Source organism: Micromesistius poutassou (genome assembly GCF_964030765.1).
Source record: "Micromesistius poutassou genome assembly, chromosome: 17".
Taxonomy (NCBI): domain Eukaryota; kingdom Metazoa; phylum Chordata; class Actinopteri; order Gadiformes; family Gadidae; genus Micromesistius; species Micromesistius poutassou.
This window is the reverse complement of record NC_140287.1, coordinates 15,270,387-15,292,080: the sequence shown is the minus strand read 5'-3', so window position 1 is coordinate 15,292,080 and position 21,694 is coordinate 15,270,387. Positions and strand designations below refer to the sequence as shown.

At 51.0% G+C, this 21,694-nt stretch overlaps 1 protein-coding gene across 7 annotated transcripts in view; it reads left to right on the top strand.

Moving 5' to 3' along the window:
• The window catches only part of numb (NUMB endocytic adaptor protein), a 33,363-nt gene that overhangs the window by 5,531 nt on the left and 6,138 nt on the right, over positions 1-21,694 (top strand). For 5 of the 7 annotated variants that reach the window (XM_084482210.1, XM_084482207.1, XM_084482208.1 and 2 more), the window contains exons 2-4: positions 12,229-12,365; positions 15,387-15,461; positions 21,248-21,280. In XM_084482210.1, coding sequence (XP_084338336.1) covers positions 12,240-12,365; positions 15,387-15,461; positions 21,248-21,280 — 234 coding nt within the window. In that variant the 5' untranslated portion in view covers positions 12,229-12,239. The remainder of the gene's footprint in view (positions 1-12,228; positions 12,366-15,386; positions 15,462-21,247; positions 21,281-21,694) is intronic. The other 2 variants (XM_084482211.1, XM_084482209.1) reach the window with 1 other exon arrangement.

Sequence of the window (21,694 nt, the reverse complement as noted above, 5' to 3'; positions counted from 1 at the left end):
GCTTGTCTGGTTCCTCTCTGCTAGATGCTGGTCTGGTTCCTCTCTGCTAGATGCTGGTCTGGTTCCTCTCTGCTAGATGCTGGTCTGGTTCCTCTGCTAGCTGCAGGTGGTGAACAGGTCTGGACCAGGAATCTGGTCTCTCTGGGGCTTCTGCTGGTGGTCACATGTGGTCCCTCAGTGATGCTCTTGTAAGGATCATTTAAGGGGTGGAGGGTTGGATGGTGAAGGTTTGGGGTTCTTTTACTGACATCATTAAGTCATCCATATATTTGGACCAAATATCTCTGTGCTGATCTGTTATTGGTTACCTTTAAATATATATTTAAAGGAACCTCAGAGAAACGGTTATGGTAATGTGAATGTGAGGACCACACCAATAGAGGACTTTAAACAATTTCTATAACTCTGCAAGATCTGTTTATTGACGGCAACACGGCCTGTCAGATCAGGACAGGACAACTCCCAGGACAATGTTATGCGCACCAGAAATATCTGTTTCCACAATATCACTGTTGTGGTTTGGTGGGTGAAGGCGGGCAGAGCCTACTATGTCTGCCTGCTCAGAGACCAGGAGACCCAGTAGGACACTGGCTGGTGGGGGAGTGGCCCTGCTCAGGTGCCAGTAGACCCAGTAGGACACTGGCTGGTGGGGGAGTGGCCCTGCTCAGGTGCCAGTAGACCCAGTAGGACACTGGCTGGTGTGGGAGTGGCCCTGCTCAGAGACCAGTAGACCCAGTAGGACACTGGCTGGTGTGGGAGTGGCCCTGCTCAGAGACCAGTAGACCCAGTAGGACACTGGCAGGTGCTCTGGGAAGCCTAGTTTTGCTACGTTGTTATACAGTTGTACTTGGCGTGCTACAGTCGTACCTGTACTCACTGCACTGTCACTGTAACGACACAGTTGTATTTGGCGTGTATTTGGCGTGCCAAATACACAGGCGTACCTGTGAGGTCACTGCACCGACACAGTTGTACCCTTTGTATTTGCAGTTGTACCGGTAGTCACTGCAGTCGTAAAACACAGCAAAAGCTTTTACTGTGGACTGAAACATGACGGGAGCCACTGAGAGGAGCCAAGCAGACGTAGATCCAGTCTTTGGTTGATTAAGGAAATCCGCAACAGATATTCAACTTGCTTGACAGGAAGTACAGTAGGCCTTCCCTTTTGTTATTCCCTTAGTGTTTCTGTGTGACTTTCCTCAATAAAGATGTCAGCCAGCCAAAGAAGGTAGGAGTCTAGTGGAGCCACAGGCCATGTCTGCCACTTTTTCATTTGGCCTCCAGTTCCACGGCCCAGCTAGCGTTTAGAGCCAAGATGGCCGCGAGGGAAATGAGGCCCATTGTTGCATCTCTGTGGCCGAGGAGCCACGGCAGAGGCCCCGCCCCCTCACAGTCAGGTGACCATGCCCCCACAGACGCATTCCTGGGGCGGATTACGCAGCTCGTCAGCTGGGCTCAGTCTGGCACGCCGGGCCTTCTCCAAACACGCAAACCTGCTGCACCGGTTAGCCTGGACTGGTTAGGCTGCACCACTGCCGGTGCGGCCTTGCGTCAGCGTGAACCCCCCCCCCTTCCGACACACACACACACACACACACACACACACACACACACACACACACACACACACACACACACACACACACACACACACACACACACACACACACACACACACACACACACACACACACACACACACACACACACACACACACACACACACCGTACTTCCTGAGTAGTAGAAACGTCCTGCTAAGCATTTGTTTTGATACATGCCCCTGAATCTTTGTACATGCCAAATGGTCCACTCTGAGGACCCTAAGCTCGCACACAATCAGGGGGGGGGGGGGGGGGGGGGGGGTGTGGGTGGCTGGTCCCTGACGTAGTCCCTAGAGCCCGCTTGGTGGTGGGAGGGGCGGTCTCATGGGCGTGTGGAAAGAGGTTAGTAGGTGTGTGGTCGTGGGTGTGTCGCGATAGGATTTGCATGAGTACTTCTCCTAGATAGCATTCTGTTTCACCCCGATTGTTTCGTCACACACACACACACACACACTCGTCACCCATTCCTGCCTCTTGGTAAATATTCCGACACAATTGCAGCACACTCAAACGTGCGGTCCCTGCTGGGCTTGGTTGTCCCTGACACACACACACACACACACACACACACACACACACACACACACACACACACACACACACACACACACACACACACACACACACACACACACACACCCCACACACACTAGAGAAGACATTACACACTGGTGTGGTTGGATTACATATTAAGCCCTTGCCCTGGCTGTGACTAGGTATGCTGTTCTATAAACTGTCAACACTCGTTTCCGCTGGGTGTTAAAGGACAAAGTATTTTCCTGTTATTCATTTTGGCCCTTGGATAATATTGACCGTTGGTACTGAAATACACATCCCCACCTCCCTTCCTGTTCGGATGATAATGTGCATCATATATTATAAAGACCACCTAATATAAGAACTATATAGGTTCAATGTAATGTTCAACACATTGAGATGGTGCCTGGAGAATCTCTAACCAACCAGAATGTAGTGAAGGCTTATATTAAAGTATGATTAACAATATCCATACTTGTTTTCTCCAGTTAGCTCTGACCTTCTCATGACTGTCTGGTTAACCGAAGGATGAACCCAACTGATCCTCTGTCAGTTCCTGACGGAACTGGGAGTCATCTGCTAGCGCTGTTTCTGCTTTCTTAGCGGTTAAGGTGAAAGTATACTACTCCGTATCCGTAATCCGTAATCCGACTCCGTAACTACGGAGCCTCCTCGAGTATTCGCAGTTCTCCGTCGGGATGTCAGATATGCAATGCATTTCGCCGCCCGAGCGATCTTACAGTATATGCTGACTACTACTCCTGTAAATAGTATTGAAAATAAACTTCCAAAGCTTTTCAAATCTTATTTGGTGTTTTATTTGTCCTTAATGTGCAAAGTAAACAATGTTCAAAGTAAATAAGGTGAAAAGTCAAAACGGGAAAAGTGATTCCGGAAATTATATTGTTAGAGGACCAATCACAGCCTTTGCCGTCTCCGTCCGTCTCCATTATCCGACGGATAGTTAAAAAATATTGGATGCGCACGTAGAGCTACGGGGAGGGTCTCCGACAGGCTCTCCGTCGACGGAGAAAGCTCTCCCTGTCTATGTACAGCACTTTACAGAGTAGTATAAATCCAGCTTTAGTCATTGGAGGATTCAAAAGTTAAGTCTCTTGCTATTGGATTAGACAGACACATGATCGTAGATGAGATGTGCGGTGTGATTGGCTGTCGAGTACAAGATACCGGCTGTGTTGATAACGGTGATTTCCATGAGTCAGCTATGAGTCATATCATCGGAAATGGACAGGCTGTGTGAGGGCCAGTGTATTTAGTAAAGTCTACTCAATACCACAATGAATAAAATAAAGGCAAATTACACTCTACCATACCATTTTCCTTTTCATGTCTTCCTTCAACTATATATAGTGCACATCTTTATTCATGTTCCTGTGCAGCCTGGCGGTGTAGTATGGAGTAGTGCTGGTGACCTCCAGCCCCTGAGCCTGTGTTTCCATCCCCAGCTGGAGAGCCTCTAAGTGGGGCCTGGCCACCAGGCGAGGCCAGCACTGTGTCATTTGCTAAAGCCTTGTAAACGGCAGCACTAGCTGCTACACTTAGCCACGGTGGGGTTAGCGCCGCAACAGGTTGGTTCATCACTCAGCGGCGACCGGGATTGACGGCAATTGGTGTTTCTGGGCTAGCATCTGTAGTACTGACGTGAATGGCATAAAACCTGTACTTACACACCATGACTACAGCTAATGCAGCTACAGGCCTAGCTGACATGGAGACTTCTACACCGTTCTACTCTGCTGGGCCTGAGTGACTATGCATTTTTCTTCAACGCAACAGTGTCTGGGTCAGAGCTGGGACGGCAGTGACTAAGGAGGTAGAGCAGGCCGTCTTGCGACCGGAAGGTTGCTGGTTCAATCCCCGTCTCGTCCTAGCCAAATGTTGCGGTGTCCCTGAGCAAGACGCCTGACCCCAACTGCTGCCGACGAGCTGGCTGTCGCCGTGCACGGTGAACTACGCCCTGTATAAATCTGTGTATGAACGGGTGGATGCAGGCCATAATGGGAACAGCCTATGAGTGGCCGCAGGTCTGAAAAGCACCGCATGAATGCAGACTTTTTTCATATACCGTTGTTCACACTGCAATGCATGATGGGAGGTCTGGCATGGTGGGCCTTAACGAGCCCCTTAGTAGTTACTTCTAATGAATAATTGAGCGGTTAGTTGGCCTTGGCTCTGGACCTGCAGCCCTGCTCCAAGGTCGATTGTAGACCTAGAATGACCTCACGCCCAGCAGGGCAGAGGGCCTTGTGTGTAGGAGAACTCTCCCTGGCCAGGTTTAATACATCACGTATTAACAGCTCTGAGCCCCGAGGGACACGTAACGTGTGTGTGTGTGTGTGTGTGTGTGTGTGTGTGTGTGTGTGTGTGTGTGTGTGTGTGTGTGTGTGTGTGTGTGTGTGTGTGTGTGTGTGTGTGTGTGTGTGTGTGTGTGTGTGTGTGTGTGTGTGTGCGTGCGTGCGCAAAACACCCCTAAAACACCCCCTCCAAACTTTTTTATTTATAAAGTGTCGGAATAGGAGACGGTGAGGGGAGTTAAATGTTAAAAGCCACTTTTAAAAGGTCTGTTTTGAGGTGAGGCATTAAAGGCTAGGAGAGGTGGAGTCTCAGATGTTTCTGGTGAACACACAACCACTGGTGCCTTCAGTCGTACAGGGCAGACCTGCTGGTATCAGCCCCTCTTAGCATCAAACTACTGTAAGCATGCGGCTGTTAGCATGCGGCTGTTAGCATCAGCCCTTGCTAGCATGCAGCTGTTGGCATCAGGCTCTGTTAGCATCAGGCCCTGAAGGCAGCAGACGGCTCCAGTGTCCCTCTCCGCTGTGGGGGCCGGAAGCAGCCGCAGCGTGGGCACCACCCCTCTGCTGTGTGACTGATGGAGCTGCTGGGGCCGGTGTACGGCACGGCCGGGGCCTCAACTCAGGCGTTCCTATCGACAGCCGAGCGCCCGGTTCACAGAGTGCTGATTGGCCACTCTGTCCGGGGCTGTCTGTCCATCACAGACGGTTCTCTCCCTGGTACCGACTCATGGAAAGAGGATCAGAGGGCTGGCCCCCCGCCGCGGGCCCGGACGCAGGGAGAGCCAGCCGGGGTATTGATCCTGTCTGGGAGTGGTGGGCTAGGGGGTAGGAGACGTGAGGCCAGGGGGTAGGGGACGTGAGGCTAGGGGGTAGGGCACATGAGGCTAGGGGCCAGGTTAGGGCTGCTTGATTATGGAAAAAATATGGATCCAGATGAAAGATATAGATAAATAAAATAAAATAAATAAATCGTTGCAACTCTATTACCGGTATATTAGTTTGGAGATTGTTTGACGCAAAATTCGAAATCACGATCAAAATTTGATTAATTGCACAACCTTAGGCCAGGTGGTAGGGGACAGGAGGCCAGGGGCTAGGGGACATGAGGGTATGGGACAGAGGCCACAGCGCTGGGGGGGGGGGGGGGGCAGTGGTGGTGGTGGTGGTGGTGGTGGCTGCCCTACTTGTTGGTCTTCTATATTATTTTGGATCCATCCCCATGGTGCTGATATGTGGCAGCCGGCTGGATGACCTACTGAGTGGCCTACTGCAGCACTTACTGCTCAATTTACTGCATCACACACACACACACACACACACACACACACACACACACACACACACACACACACACACACACACACACACACACACACACACACACACACACACACACACACACACACACACACACACACGAGAGAGCTGCTACCGGGTCTTCCTGTGGGTCCACCCAGAGTCACGCTGTTCCACTCAGGAACCGCGGGTCAGCAGAACCGGGAGCTAGCTTCCTAGAGAGCATGAACAGGAAGACACACACACAGACAGGAACTCCCTCCCTCTTCTCTAGCCTCTAGTCTCTCTATGATTCCCTCCTGCATTGCTCTCGAAGATCTCTCTCCCTGCCTTGATAGTAATTAGAGTAGCGTCCGCTCCCAGTGGATTGTACGTTTGGTGTGTGTAGCTCATTTCCCTGCCTGCCACACGTCTTGTATTTAAATAAGGTCTTGGGAAGCAGCACTCATCTGCATATATGGGTGAAGCACATTCTGCTACTGCTACTACCACACACTAGTACCACTAATACACATGATACTAGTCCTGTACTTCTAATACACATACTACTACTACTACTACTACACTACTATAAATACCCATAAAACCACCACTGCTGAAGTCTTTGCCCCACGTGGATATAAATGGCAAGATTCACATTCAGCTGTAACACCAAACGTCACAGAAACCCTAACAAGATTCCTGTTAGATCACGAGAGGAAGGTGCAGTCACGTAACCATAATATAATCATTTACTTTGTATCTTAATCTTTATTTAGGTGTTTCCCAGCCCCGAAAGGTCACCCTAATGGGTGCCAGGCCCGGTTATCCCAGAGTCGCCGGGAAACCAGTTCTGTGTTCTGGCCGGCAGAGCGTTTGGACCTCGAATGCCCGTCGCTCTGAGTCACTCTCTCCCCCGACTCTCTCTCCAGCCCCTGACCTTTCACCCTCATCCCACCCTGCATGGCCCTGCGGTCATTAGGGATCGTCTGTCTGTCTGTCTGTCCGTATTCCTCCTGGTGTGTTCTCCTCACGTCACACCGCAGCTCAGGACCTGTGTAATTGGATTAGCGAGTTAACTGCATATCTCTGACCCCCCCACCCCCCCCCCCCCCCCCATGCGCCCCACAGCGGTACGGGTTGGGGGGGGGGGGGAGGGGTTGCCTTGACAACATGACACTAGGCATCCCTAGTGGCCGAGAGGGATGGACTGATTGATCGGCGGCTGTCTTTGTTTTAGGGGTTCAGGAGAGAGATGGAGAGGGTCCTGAGCAGCACAGATAACCGTACAACCATGGAAAGGACAAGCAAGGGGGGTGAGAGGGAGAGGGAGGGAGAGGGAGGCAGAGCAGGCGGACTGCAGCTTGTTTCGTCACTTGGCGTCTCTCTCTGTCTCTCCCCCTTCCTTTCTCAGCGCTACTTCCCCCTCCCTGCCCTCCCTCTCACTCCCTCCCTCTCACTCCCTCCCTCTCACTCCCTCCCTCTCTCTACTCATCCCTAGTTTCTCCTCCTCCAGGATTAATCAGTTTTCCATTCCTGGAGAGATTATTCAAATACTGTAAGGTCTGGAGCCAACAGCACTCCATGATGCCCGTGCTGCAAGGAATTATGGGAAATAATTCTCCCTCTCCCATTCCGGTTCTCTCTCTCTCTCTCTCTCTCACGCATGTCTCTCTTTTGCGCATTTTCCCCAAGTTCTCATTCTGTTTTCTACCGCTCCACCTCGTTAACTCGTTCTCTCTACCCCTGTACCCCTCTCTCTCTCTCTCTCTCTCGCTCTCTGTCTGTCTCTCGGTCTGTCTCTCTCTCTCTCTCTGTTCTCTATCCCTGTCTCTTCCTCTCTCGCCCTCATTACCCTTGGTCTTGACGTTAAACTCTGCGTTGTTGCAGTAATGTCCAGCAAGCAGCTGATTGTGTGAGAGGGAGAGAATGGGCCCTCTGTGTTGGTACTCATTAGGGATGGCTGGTGACAGCACACACACACACACACACACACACACACACACACACACACACACACACACACACACACACACACACACACACACACACACACACACAGAGCCTCTGTCGCCCTCTCTTCCTGGTTTTCTCTAATGTTCTGTCTCACTGCGTCTCAAATTCCAAATGCTTCCTTGGCCTGAAGGATTGTGCAAAATCAATAGCATAAAAACAAGTTTTATCAAAACAATTTGAAAAAACAAGAGGGCAAAGCAATACAAAACAAGACGTAGATCAATCAATCTCTCTGTGTGTCTCTGTTTGTCCCATAGACCAGCCATCCTGCCTGGACTAAAACCATGACACACACGCACGCACACACACGCACACATGCGCGCAGAACCATGTAACTCAATATACATGTAATTTCCCTGCGTGCATGCTCTGAATTGATGTAAATGAAGGAGCGTGCATTTGATCAGATCAGAGCGAGACGAGAGGCTGCACCACGAGGGACCGGGGCCTGTCTGGCTCTCCTCATCTCTCGCACTTCCTCTCTCACTCGCGGTCTCCTCGCTTTGGTGCAAACGTTTGGTACATGTGTGTGTGCTGTGGCAAACCACACGCTTTAAAATGACTAGAAGGTAGCAGCGATTTTATTATGGTCTGTATTTTAGCTTTATTCTGACGCCTGCAACAAATATAATACTGTTAAATTCAGATTTGATTGACTATTTACCAGTAATGGAATGAATGAATGAATGAAATGAGTGAATCCATGTGTTGCATGCTCTCTGGGTCTGTGATAGAGGGACGGTTTGTCTTGGAACATCCGTGCCCGTCGGGCCAATGCATGATAGGCAGAGCCTCCCGAGGGGCTTTTATTTTGTTAAGTGGCTCGCCTGACCAAAAGCTCTCAGCAACCCATCCTGACTTCCTGTGGCTGTGAGCTCATGTTGTGGCCGGTCGCCCTCCATGGCCGGCCGTGCGTAACGTTAAACCTGTCGAGTGGACGCAGCGACGCGGTGAAGGTCGGCAAAAATCCGATGCCCGTCGTCATGGCGACCAGGTGTCTCCCAGCGGGGGTTCCGCCGTGGTCGAGGTGGCCGTGAGTCACCACCACCATCATCGCTCGCTGGCGGTTGGGATAAGATTCGTCCTGTTGTGTTAATGATCTCTGGTCGCCTAGCAACCACAGGGCATCGCGGCCCCGTTCTTTTGATGAAGAGCCATGTGCATAAAAAACACAACCCCACGCTTTTATACTGAAGGCGAACATACAAGGTCCCATGTTAAGCCCATATAAGGTCACAATACAGCGCATGAACGTTCAGATTCGGTGTGAGGATGATGTCGGCTCTGAGCTCCGACTTGATGATAATCCAAATATTGAAGCCTATTCTCTCAAGCCCCTTTCGCCACAGAGAGACAGTCCTGCTCCCGGGATATTAGTGTTGATTTTGACCGAGGCCTTTTCAAACCATGACTCTTAAAGTTCTTATCTGTTTGCGCAGAGGACGCTTTTACTGTGAAGAGCAGCATGCATTATACGCCGGAGAGGAAGAGATGCAGCACTTCCTGTTAACGTCTTCATTTATCTTGTTTACTCTGCTGCAGCCGCAGGCCACATGCACGCACGCACACGCACACGAACACACACACACGGTAGACCGACTGAGGCGTTAAATCAGCAGGTGTGTTTATGTGATAACACCATCCGGAACGATTTGCTCTCATCAGGATCCTTGTCCAGGTAGCGTTCTGGTGACGCTAGACGGATTCTGGTCTTAACGAATTTCTCCTACGGGGGATTAATAAAGTTGTATCGTATTGTCTTGGACCAGGGAGCAGATTTCTGGTGAAGCTAGCAGGATTCTGTGCTGTGTTCCAATATCCATACTATCCATACTCACTATACTTAGTTTGAGTACGTACTAGGGCGTTCCAATTCAGATCGGGGCGAAAAGAAGTGTACTGAAAGGACCCGGATGGTGTACTCAAAACGGTCAAACCGCAAAGTGTGGAGCGATGCACACTTTTCGTACTCAACCGCAGCCATCTTAGCCACGTAGCGGAAGAGGGTGGAGCCAGGCTGAGCCAACGTCGGCGCATTTTTCACATAGCCTGCATTAATGGTGTCATTTTATAGTTTTTATAGCTTTTTATAGCTACTAAGCGTAAAGAGTTCACCGTTCAAAGCGGGATATTTATTGCGGGGGAGGAGCCGCGGCGGCAGTCGCGATCGTAATTCTCGGTCAGTGCACCACAGAGTATTCGATTTGGAACGACACTGACATCCGAAAATCAGTGCACTCAGTGAGAGCGGATAGTGTATTACGTTTAAGTGTACTCATGGAACTATGGATATCGGAACACAGCACTGGTCTTGGTCCAGGTAGCAGAGTTGCAGCCTGGTCTAGATAGCAGAGTTCTTGTCCTGGTCTTGTTGCAGAAGCCCCTCCTGAGCCGATCCACAGCCCACTGGGTGACCCCCCCCCCGCAGGGAAGCTGAGGTGTGTGTTTGTAGTTGTGTGTGGATGTGTTGAACTACATGGTGTTGAGCAGGCTGGCAGAGGCAGATAAGGCATCCATCTCTGCCTCAGGATCGCTCGTACCGTTTGTACCTGGGTCTACGCTGTACCCTGGTCTGTACCCTGGTCTGTACCCGGGTCTATACCTGGGTCCTTACCTGGGTCCTTACCTGGACATGCACTCTCTCCTTCGGTGCCTGAGCATGTGCACCAACGCTCCCTAGTCTGATCAGAGTAATCCATTCACATCCCCATTGGGGGGCTCTGAGGTCCCCCCCCCCGGGGCCACTCGTAGCGTAGCCTGTAGTGGCGCCCGTCAATACGCACCGGGATCCTGTTTGTTTTCCGTCTCCCTCCCCATGAAAACCCTCACAACACAGCGGGACTCCACCTGCTGGGGCTCCTTCTGACCACATAGTAAGCCTTGTAGGCCTACAAGGCCGCTCCCGGCGTCCCGGCGCGTATTAACCTAGAAGAGTATTTGCAGGATAACACGTGGTGAGCGTGGTGTAGGCAGGTCAGTCGTGTGGGGGCCGATGCTGCAGTCGCCGCTGTGTGTCTGGGCCTCAATGGACCGTATAACTGTGAGACAGGAACAGGCCTTGGTTAATCAAGATGTATCTTTCTCTCGCTCTCTGTGTGATCTTTTTTTCTTCATAGTAATTAATTATCAGTTTCAACCCCATTCATTGCCTGTGTGTCGCTCTCGCTCTGTGTCTCTCTCTCGCTCTCTCTCTCTCTCTCTCGTGCTACTTTTCATCATTCCTATAATTAACCTTTCTGCCGTTCCTCATTAAATCTCTTTATTCTCTCAATGTGTTAAACTAAGAGATTAACCTTTCACTTTAACACATGAGTCCTTCTGGAGGTCCTGAAGTCTAACCGTCCAGCCTTTGTCTTTGTGAGGGGGTCTGTCAGTCTGTCTGTCTGTGTTTCTCTCTGAGTGCCGAGTCTCTCTGCTCGGAGCAGGTTGGTATGCCGCATCCCAGTACGCATTGGGATGAATCAGAGGAAAACACTCTCTCTGTATCTGTCCCTCTTTCTCTCTCTGTTTGTGTCTGTCCCTCTTTCTCTCTCTGTTTGTGTCTGTCCCTCTTTCTCTGTTTGTTTGTGTCTGTCCCTCTCTTTCTCTTTGTTTGTGTCTGTCCCTCTCTCTCTCTCTGTTTGTATCTGTCCCTCTCTGTTTGTGTCTGTGTGTGTGTTTGTCTCCCTCCCTGTGTCTCTGTCTGTGTGTCTCTGTCTCTCTCTCTTTCTGTCTGTCTGTGTGTGTCTCTCTCTGTCTGTGTCTCTCTGTCCATGTCTTTCTCTCCCTCTGTCTGTGCCTCTCTGTCAGTCGCCTCTCCACCACGGGTGTGAATGCTGCAGTCTGTGGGTGGTGGTGGAGGTTTTTTCGGGGGCAGGGTGTGAAAGTGGGTTACAGTGATGCGGTTATCCCACAGCTAATTGAGGTGAAGGAATGAATTATAAAAGTCTTTGGTACACGATCAAATACATCCTCCGTCAACACTGAGCCGCTGTCGTCTGTGACGCCGGCGCCGGGGGAGGATGTGCTCTGAAAGCGCGTTAGAGACGACGTTCAGAAGGCGCCCCGCTGTGACGTGACCCACACTTTCTAATGAAAAGGTTAACCAGCGTGGAACCGAGCGTAGGCCAAATAGGATCCGATCCTCAGGATGTGGTGAGGTTAGAGAAAACAGCTTAGTTTCGTCCGCTGCTGCTGAAGGGTCCATGTGAGGGAGAAAGAGCGACATGTTTACGATGGGTTGCTGGCACGTCTTTGTCCTCGGCTAAACGTTAGCAACTGTTTTTTTTTCAGGACAAATGCAATTGAGCCGCAGAGTAAGTGACGCTTTACCCGAGTTTACTTTTCCGAATTTCGGAAAAAGCAATACAGGGTGTGTACTTAAGTATCATCATTGTTTTCTTTGTTTGATTCCGATTTCTTAAAACCGACGCACTGTCACTTGCTGACCGCTCGATCCCTCAACCCCGCCTCCTTGTGTCTTTTGTCCCCGTGGCAACAGGAGGCTCAGCGATGAACAAGCTACGGCAGAGCTTCCGCCGGAAGAAAGACGTGTACGTCCCGGAGTCCAGCCGACCGCACCAGTGGCAGACAGACGAGGAGGCCGTCCGCAGCGGCAAGTGCAGCTTCACCGTCAAGGTAACACTTCCTGTCCACTCCACCTCCTGTCCGTCTCAAAACACATCCTGTCCACTCCTCTTCCTGTCCAACCCCCTCAACGTGTCCTGATCAAACTGTCTCAAACTTTAAGAGCCTGCACATACACACAGGGGGTTGGCTATCTCCTGTATCTCTCTGCTGGGCACCTGGGGATGGTCAGTTAGTCACTGCCGTAATCCTACAGATGAAGAACGCAGGGCTCTTAATGTCCTAACCCTCCCCAAAACATGATGAATGCGGGGTCTTTTAATGTGTTAACTCCCAGCAACACACTAGTCTTCGAACACCAAACATTATTAATGCAGGGCTTTTAATGTCCTAACTCTCGGGAGTCCATAGCTATCTTCACGTTGAAATAAACGAGGCATGCTAGAAGCGTTAATGTCTTTTACTTTCAGGAGCATAGTACAATTTCCCTGTTGAAATTAACAGTGAATTGGTGCCTGGGGCTTTTAATGTCTGTAATCTCAGGGGAGTATTGCTATCTTCACATCGAAATAAACAATGAACGCTTTAATGTCCTAACTCTCAGGAGTACCTTACTATCTTAACTCAAAAAATTATGAACGCCGGCACTTTTAATGTCCTAAATCTCAGCAGCCCTCTAAAACCTCCAGTATTACAAGCCGCACATGGAGACGAACAAGGCATGCTCAGACTTCAAATGTCCTAACCAACCATAACGAGTACACATACAATCTGCTCACTACAACACGGCAGTGAAAGGATCACTCGTCAATATGGAGCCACTATCAGGTGCTACGGGGCCGCTGCGGCAGAGTGAGTCACCGCCGGGCTACGTGTTGCTGCTTCCTGGAGCGAAGGAGATTGAGATTAAGCCAGAGCGCGTGCGCGCGTGCTGTGACTGCTTGTGGTTTAGACTCGCCTAATCGCACGCACACACACACACACACACACACACACACACACACACACACACTCACTCACTCACTCACTCACTCACTCACTCACTCACTCACTCACTCACTCACTCACTCACTCACTCACTCACTCACTCACTCACTCACTCACTCACTCACTCACTCGACTGTTGTACTGGGCGTCCTGGATGAACTCGTCACTATAGCCGAGCTGTGAGCGCGTGTCTTTTGGCTGGGAGTGTGAAACGCAGCGAGGAAAGGCCACCGGCTAACGAGGTTGTCGAGCATGGGGACGGAACGACGGGGCCGTGCGCATCATGGGCAGCACGCCTGGTCGCCACGGTGATCAGCAAGCGCTGGCACATGATATTTACATCCTGCAGTCGGGCCGGACCTGCTGTCAGACGCAAGCCGGCGTGACACGCAATTAACGTGGAACGGAAAGTGTGTGTGTGTGTGAGAGCGCATTTAATGCATGTGGGCATTGTGCAATTGAAGGCTCCCTCTTTGAGTCAGCCTCCTAAAATACCACAGGCAGGGAGGGGGGAGGGGGAGCGGGGGGGGTGATGCACGTCTCAGACCGGAGGGGGTGAGGCCCGGGGCGTGGGTTCACTGAGGAAAGGGTAAGGACTTCCTCAGTGACCTTGCACACACAATGGACCCCCCTCTCCCCCCCGCCCCGCCCCATGCCCTAGGAACTGGGAGGGTCAACTGGTGACGTACTGGACCCGTTGGGAGGCCCACTGGAGAACAGTGAATACCAGTGCAGCCTGAAGAGCAGTATTTTTAGTTTGAGGCTTCGTGTGGAGCTCAGCCTTCCTGGTCCACCGAGACCTCACCTGGTCTGGTAACTCCTCCCCCCTGGGGGGGTCAGGTAACTCCTCCCCCATAGGGGTCAGGTAACCCACCGACGCAGGGTGGGGGTGTTGAAGCCGGTTTATTGTATGGTTCTGGATAATGATGCATGAAGATGATGATGCTCCATGCTGCCATGCAGGACATCTCCCCGAGTGTGCGGCGACGTCTGGTTCATGCTGGGCACACTGATTGCTCAAAGTGCAACAGGTGTGCAGTCTCACCCAGCCCCAGAGTCCAGTCAGTCTGACTCTGTCAGTCTGGGCCAGGTGAGGCTGCTTCAACCGGCCATCATCCACACACTTTTTGGGGAACTAATGGTAATGCCGGAATAAAAATCGGTGATGTAATACTCTGCTATTTATTTGGAGATGCGTTTGGTAACCGTCGCTGTGTGTGACATGGATATGTGTGGTGAAGTATTTATAGTCTCGGATGTGTGTTTGGTGATGTATTGTGGATCCTGCCTGTGTCTCTGGTGAGGCACTGGCAGGGCTAACTATAGGCCGTGGAGTGTACATTTCTCCATGAACCCGATGGACGCTCTCCGCAGCGATGAGTAATCCACTGGGAGGGAAATACCGAAGCCCTCGCTTGGGCCTTCAATGCAAACAGGAGGATGAGTCAAAGTCCAGGGCTGTGCCTACCCTATCCCCTTATCTCTGGGACCCAGATACAATACAGAGCACACACTGTGAACAGCTTTACACGATCAGAACATAGTCCATACAAGCAGGGGAAACGTACAACTCACCCTACATTACAACACGTTATGTTTTCATTTGTATCACTGTCCTGTACTTCATTCAGTGACACCCTCCTTTCCTCCCTGGGATTAATTAAATACAGTCTTATCTTATCAATGTCAAAACGGAAAAGTTATGATTAATAGTAGGGTGTGAAAAATGTGTCTGATCGTCATTCTCTGTCTCCCTCTCTCTCTCTCCTCATTCTCTGTCTCTCTCCTCCTCTCTCTCTCTCTCCATCTCTCTCTCCCTCTTTCTGTATATGTCTCTCTCCCTCGCTCTCCTTCTCTCCCTCTCTCTCCTCCCCCTCTCTCCTTCTCTCCCTCTCTCCTTCTCTCCCGCTCCCCTCTCTCTGTCTGTGTCTCTCTGCCTCTCCCTCTCTCCTTCTCACCCTCTCTCCCTCTCTCTCCTCCTCCTTCCTCTCTCTCCTCCCCCTCCCTCTCTCTCTCCTCCTCCCCCCCCTCTCCCTCTCTCTCCGCCTCTCTCCCTCTCTCTCCTCCTCCTCTCCCCACCTACAGTACCTGGGTCATGTGGAGGTGGAGGAGTCGCGGGGGATGCACATCTGTGAGGAGGCGGTGAAGAGACTCAAGACGGTACGTTCTCCACCGGGCACCAGACACCTCCTGCTCCTCCTCTTTCTAACCCTCTGTCTGCTCCTACTCCTCCTTCTCCCCTTTCTACTCCTCCTGCCTCTCCTCGTCTCCCGGGAATCCCATTCTGCTCTCTCCGTCTTGTGGTTCTCTACGTACTCATCTGCCTTCTCTCCCTCCCTGCCTCTCTCTCTCTCTCTCTCTTCCTGACTTTGGTTTGTATCCGGTCTGCCATCTTGGTCCCAGTTGGCCATCTTGGGCCGGGTCAGTCTCTTCTCCTCTGTTCTTAGGGGGCCAAGGAAGTGGTACCACAGCATCAGATGAGGACGGTGATGATGATGGTGGTGTTGCTTTACTACTCTTGGCCCAAAAGACACACTCTCTATCTCTCTACGTCTCTTTCTTTCTCTGTCTCTCTCTCAGGGTGAATTATTTTTGTTTTACTCAGGGCTTCACCCCGTCCCGTTTCTTTCCCTTCCTTCTGTTCTCTTCACTTAAGTCGATACTTAAGTCTCAAACTGCGTTGTATTATCTGTTCCTCACACATTTCATGTCGCCAACCTGTCCGTCCAGGCCCGGCCCTAGCTCCGCCCCCCCCCTTGCCATAGTAAAGGTCAGCTGACTCGTGCTTCCTGCTGTAGGTTATTGCAACAAAAGAGGGAATTCCTTCACTGGCGAAGGAAACAGAATAATGGCTCCTCCAGCAAGGTCTTATTCCCGTGTGTGTGTGTGTGTGTGTGTGTGTGTGTGTGTGTGTGTGTGTGTGTGTGTGTGTGTGTGTGTGTGTGTGTGTGTGTGTGTGTGTGTGTGTGTGTGTGTGTGTGTGTGTGTGAGAGATATCAGTAGGTCCTCCTGTGGTTAAGAATACAGGTGAGCTTCGCATTAAATGGATGACTCCACCGTCGGTGTGTATGAACCGTTCCACCGTCGCTTTGGATAAAAGTGTCCGCCAAAAGCCCTCGATGTAAATGTCTGTAGCTTGGTTTTCTTGTTGTGGTTTTGAGGCTGAACAGATAGTAATCTACCCAGTGAGGTGTTTGCAGCTTTGAGCTCAGTCTCACGCAGTTGGTTGTAGCCTAAATAAACCAGTAATGAATCCTGTTCGCTGGTCGTGTAATTGCATCGAGCTGAGATTATAATTACACCGGTGACGTCAGGTCACACACACACACACACACACACACACACACACACACACACACACACACACACACACACACACACACACACACACACACACACACACAATGTCCCCGCCGGTCACATGCTTTGGGCTCCTGCGTGGTGGTGGCAGTGATGTGTAATTTAATTAGTCTGCCTGTGACCGGCCCCATGAGAGGGGGGCCTGCGTCCCTCGGCCGTCCCTTGGGGCCCCCGCACTTCCTGGACTCACACTCTGTGTCCGTCCCTCTCGCTGTTCGTACATTCACCAGGCCTGTCTTCCAGGCGAGTCCTGGATCACTTTTTATACGCCTCATAGTATAAAAACAATGTCATTTATGGCACCCGGTGAAATGCTGAGCATCCCTGCCAGGGGGGATCCCCCGCTCTGCGTTCCCTCTCCAGGTTTCCTCCTCGATCCCTAAGGGGGTCTCTCCCCGTTGCTCTTTGGGGGGGGGGGGCGAGGGTCAGGGGATGGCCTGTGAAGCCCTGAGAGACTGTTATTAAGGGCTAGGTAGAAACAACACTGGGCTGACTTAGACACAGCAGGCGGGACCAAAGGTTGACGCGCCTCACGTTCTGAAATAACACTGAATAAACAAGAAGCGAGACCGTGTTGATAATCATTTGATTGACTCACTCTATTCCTGGCCTGAGGAGGTTTATCAACAAGCTAGATGATTCAGGACGCCTTTCACGATAGATTCAAGATTCGAGAGTATTATTGGTCACATACATATACAAGAAATGCAGTGAAATGGAAAGTTGCAGTGCCTACAGAGATTGTGCAACATTCAGAATATTAAGTATTAAAATAATAGAAAAAATAGAATAGAAAAAAAAAAATATATATATGACAATGGAAACAATTATCCCTATATAGGATAACAAATATGTAGCAGTTGAGAAATTAAAAATGTGCAAAACTGTTACAGATTTGTTATTCTATATAGTGTTATTGTTTATAACACGTTATGAGTCGGTCTCAGTGGCTCGACCAATCAAACAACGCCATGGTGGGGTGTAATCAGGGTTCCTGAGCCGTCTCCGGCCCTGGAGACTGGAGACCGTGTCCCTCTGTGCTCGTCTGGGGGCCCCTCACGGCGTTTTAAGTGGCCCTCATCAGATTACCTTCTCCTGGCCAATGTCAACACCCTGGTCACGTGACCCCGCCCAGGACGTGGCAGTTTTACCTGCATGCCCTACGGCGGGACTCACCTGACAGGAAGTGATGCGGGGGACAGAGCAGTGCTTCCCCCTGGTGGTCACCTGGAGGAACTGGTTCAGGCCGACAACCTGTTGGTGGACTGAACAGGAAGTAATCTTTTTTTCTGAGAGTACCGCCAACTAGTCCTAGTAGTCGTTAACGAGTTTGACTCCCAGCCTTAAGGTACTGGGTTCAGATCCCCCATCCCGTTGCCGACAGTTCACCTTCGGGAAGATGCAATTACCCCATCATTAATGACATGCATCCAAACCAAAATCACTGTTGATTGCTTTGGACTAAGAAGTGAGTGGCAGTAGCGGATCCTCATTGAGACAGGTTTTTATTAGCTAGGCCAGCTGAACAAGGCAACAGTCATCAGTGTTAATGGCTAGATTAGCCAAAAGGCTAATATACCTATTGGTGCTGATGGCTTTTGCTAATGGACAAATGAGCCTTTTGGCTACTAGCCGTATTTTCCCATTAGCGGTGGTGTTAATGGCCCCCCTTGTATATTAGCCATGAAGCTATTATGGCATTAACACTGAAACGAATTGCCCTGTTAGCTCTCGTCCTGTTTTCTTTCTGGCAGAAGAGAGCTCTAATTAATGCTTGAGTCTCCAGAGGGACCAGACAGCCCAGATAGGAGAGCTTCTTCCCTGGGGGAGAAAGGTGTGCTCTGAGGCTGCCGTCTGGTTGGTCCCAGACCCCCTAATGGTCTAGTCACGTCAGACTCCCCTGTCCTCCCAGCATGCATTTGGGTGGTGGTGGTCGTGCTGGTTATGAGAACTTTTCCCCCAGCCCTCCATGTGACTCAGAGGTGCGGGGGGGGGGGGGGGGGGGGGGGGGTGGGAAGTCTGCACTGCGGCACCACCAACCTCCAAGCTGCCCTTCCGTTGTGATGTCCTAGTGATGTCACTTCCTGCTGCTCCTGGCCTGAGGCCCGGTTCCCGGGGGGGGGGGGGGGGGGGGGGTAGGAATACTCTGTATTCCGGGGGTGAGTCGGTCTGTCTGCATGCTGGAGTCGCTGAATGACAACGAAGCCGGAGCAAAGAAATATATCTGATATGAATATAAATGTGACAACTAAGCACTGCATGGGCTTCCAAATCAGGGAACCTACACACACACACAACGGCTGCTGTGCAACACGGCGTCGCTTGCACAAGCAGCGATGTGTTTTTTTTCTGACCTAACCAACCACTTGTCCCGGGCCGTGTGGTTGCCGTCCCCATGGAGATGGTTCTCTGGGGTCATAGGTCGTGTGTGTGTGTGTGTGTGTGTGTGTGTGTGTGTGTGTGTGTGTGTGTGTGTGTGTGTGTGTGTGTGTGTGTGTGTGTGTGTGTGTGTGTGTGTGTGTGTGTGTGTGTGTGTGTGTGTGTGTGTGTGTGTGTGTGTGTGTGTGTTGGGTTTCCTGATCCACGGCCGCACAACACCACATTGCCGTACTCTCGCATTGACATTCTGTGCACACGGATTAGGAGTGGTGTCGGCGCCCATCATACCGCAGGCTGCCGGTTCCTTAATGGCATCTGGATTCACTGCGAGTTGCTCTTGGTTCAAGTGTGTGCTTAAAGACGGTATTATTACGATATTATTAGAACGGTATTAGTAACATGTGTTAAGGTATAGAGCTGCCCCCTGCAGCTCCTGAAATGGGTTCCTGAAATATGGTTTGCTCCGGCCAGGAGATGAATACCAGAGTGGGACCCCGAGAACCAAACGGCAGGATGGAGTCTAAACGGTCCTCAACGTTGAGATCAGTTGAGGCTCAATGAGTCTGGAGCGTCGACCGCTGCGACCGCCGCCGTCCAACCCCCTGTCCGCCTGCTCGTTAATGACCTGTATCTAAAACCACTAAACACAACTAAATGCTAATCTGTCAGTCCTACGACATGACGGCCCAGTTGGGCCATGTTGGGAGAGTGTATGGTGTCCCCTTGGACCAGCTAGCCCCGCGGTTGACTCATGTTGAGAGTGTGGAGCTGGATGTTATGATGGAGCGGAGGGTTTAGGATTAAGGAGGTCTCACTGTTCAGGAATGTCCTCCTGATCTCCGGGTCTTTGAGAGTCAGCCTCCTCTTTATGAAGCCTCTTGTTCTTCATCCCTCAGACCGACCCTGCTCCTCCTCCTCCTCCTCCTCCCCCCCCCTCGCACCCACATTTAATCGGTTGTGTGTATTCCTTTGGTTGTCTTTTGTTGTTTTATATATACTCTGTTGTCTTTTTAAGCAGGTTTTATTTGTGCGGTTGCCGTAAAACAAAACCAAAAACATTCCCCTGATTCCCCTCCCAATCCTAAACTCCGTCTCAATCTAGTTAACCCATACTAGTTAGCCTAACCCCTTTAAATGATTCATCTGAATTACCGACTAACTAATAACTAAGAGTTCACTCACTCACTCACTCACCCAATCCCTCACTGTCTCATAACCAAACCCACCAACCAACCAACCTCACTCACCCACTCACTTTCACCAAACCCACTCCACTCTGTGAAGTCACCCAACTCCCTCACCCACTCACCCACTCCCTCACCCACTCACACAATCTCACCAACTCTGTGTGAATAAGGGGGAGTGGGGGGGGGGGGGGTGGTGTATCAGGTCAGTGTATAATCATATTCAGTTTAAATACACACACGCAGATGCACACAATGCAACACACATTTCAAAACACACACGCACACATTTCAACAAACAAACACTGCACCACCTACCGCAACACACACACATTTCAACACACACACACATTTCAACACGCTTATAAACCTGCAATCCTGCCACCCAGATAAACACACACATCCCGCCATGCACACGTCTGACGGCTGATGTTGATGTTGTTACGGCCATGCCATCCCTGTGGCGTGGCGTTGCCCATAGTGACGGTGGTACTGATGCTGTCCTGAGTGACTGGGGTCCGCCCCACTGGGAACTCAGGTGACTCTGATGAGCCAATACCAGGACACTCACTTGTGACAAGTACAGTCCCTCCCTTGGGCCGTACTTGTCCCTCTGGGTTCTGCTGGTCAGCGTTGAGAGTAGGTTGACTCTAAAAACAAAACATGGGACAGACTCCGAGCTAGACCGGATCTGGAGTCTCCACCTCTAATCCCACTGCTGATGCCCGGGTCATGATGTCATCCCAGTAACACCTCGCCCAATAACACTTCCTGTTTTTGGAACACCAAACAAATCAAATCACCTCCCCAGCTTCTCATCCACTAATACCACGACACCCAACACCCCTCTCCCCCTGCACCCTAACCCTAACTCCTCCCACCCCACTCCCTCTGGGCTCCACAGAACATGTAGACCTCATCTGTAACATTCTCATGCCTTGTCCCCTCCCCCTCACCCCTGACCTCCCCCCCCCCCGCCCCCTGTTCTCCCACACACCCCCCACCAACCCATTCCACTTCCAGGACAGGAAGTTCTTCAAAGGATTCTTTGCAAAAGTAAGTTACGCTTCGTGTGTCCTCGCTGTGTGCCTCCCTCCCTCTCTCTCCCCCTTCCTCCCCCCTCCCTCTCTCTCTCTCTCTCCCCCCTCTCTCTCTCTCTCTTATTTTTTTGTTTGTTTTGCAGTTTTGTTTGTTGTTGACAGATCTTCTCTCCTTACGTAACATGATGTCACAACGGTTTCGTCAATCAGGATAGGAGCGCACATACGCACACGCACACACACACAGAAAGAGAGTGACTGAGAGAGAGACATTGAATTTGAATGAGAAAGAGACAGAATAAGAGAGAGCGAGGCTTCTCCAGTCTCTCCTCCTCTTCCTCAGAACCCCTGAGCTCCAGCTGCTGCTGTTTCCACTACAAGCCTTCATCAAGCCCTCCTCTTCCTCCCAGTCTATCCCCACCAACACTCC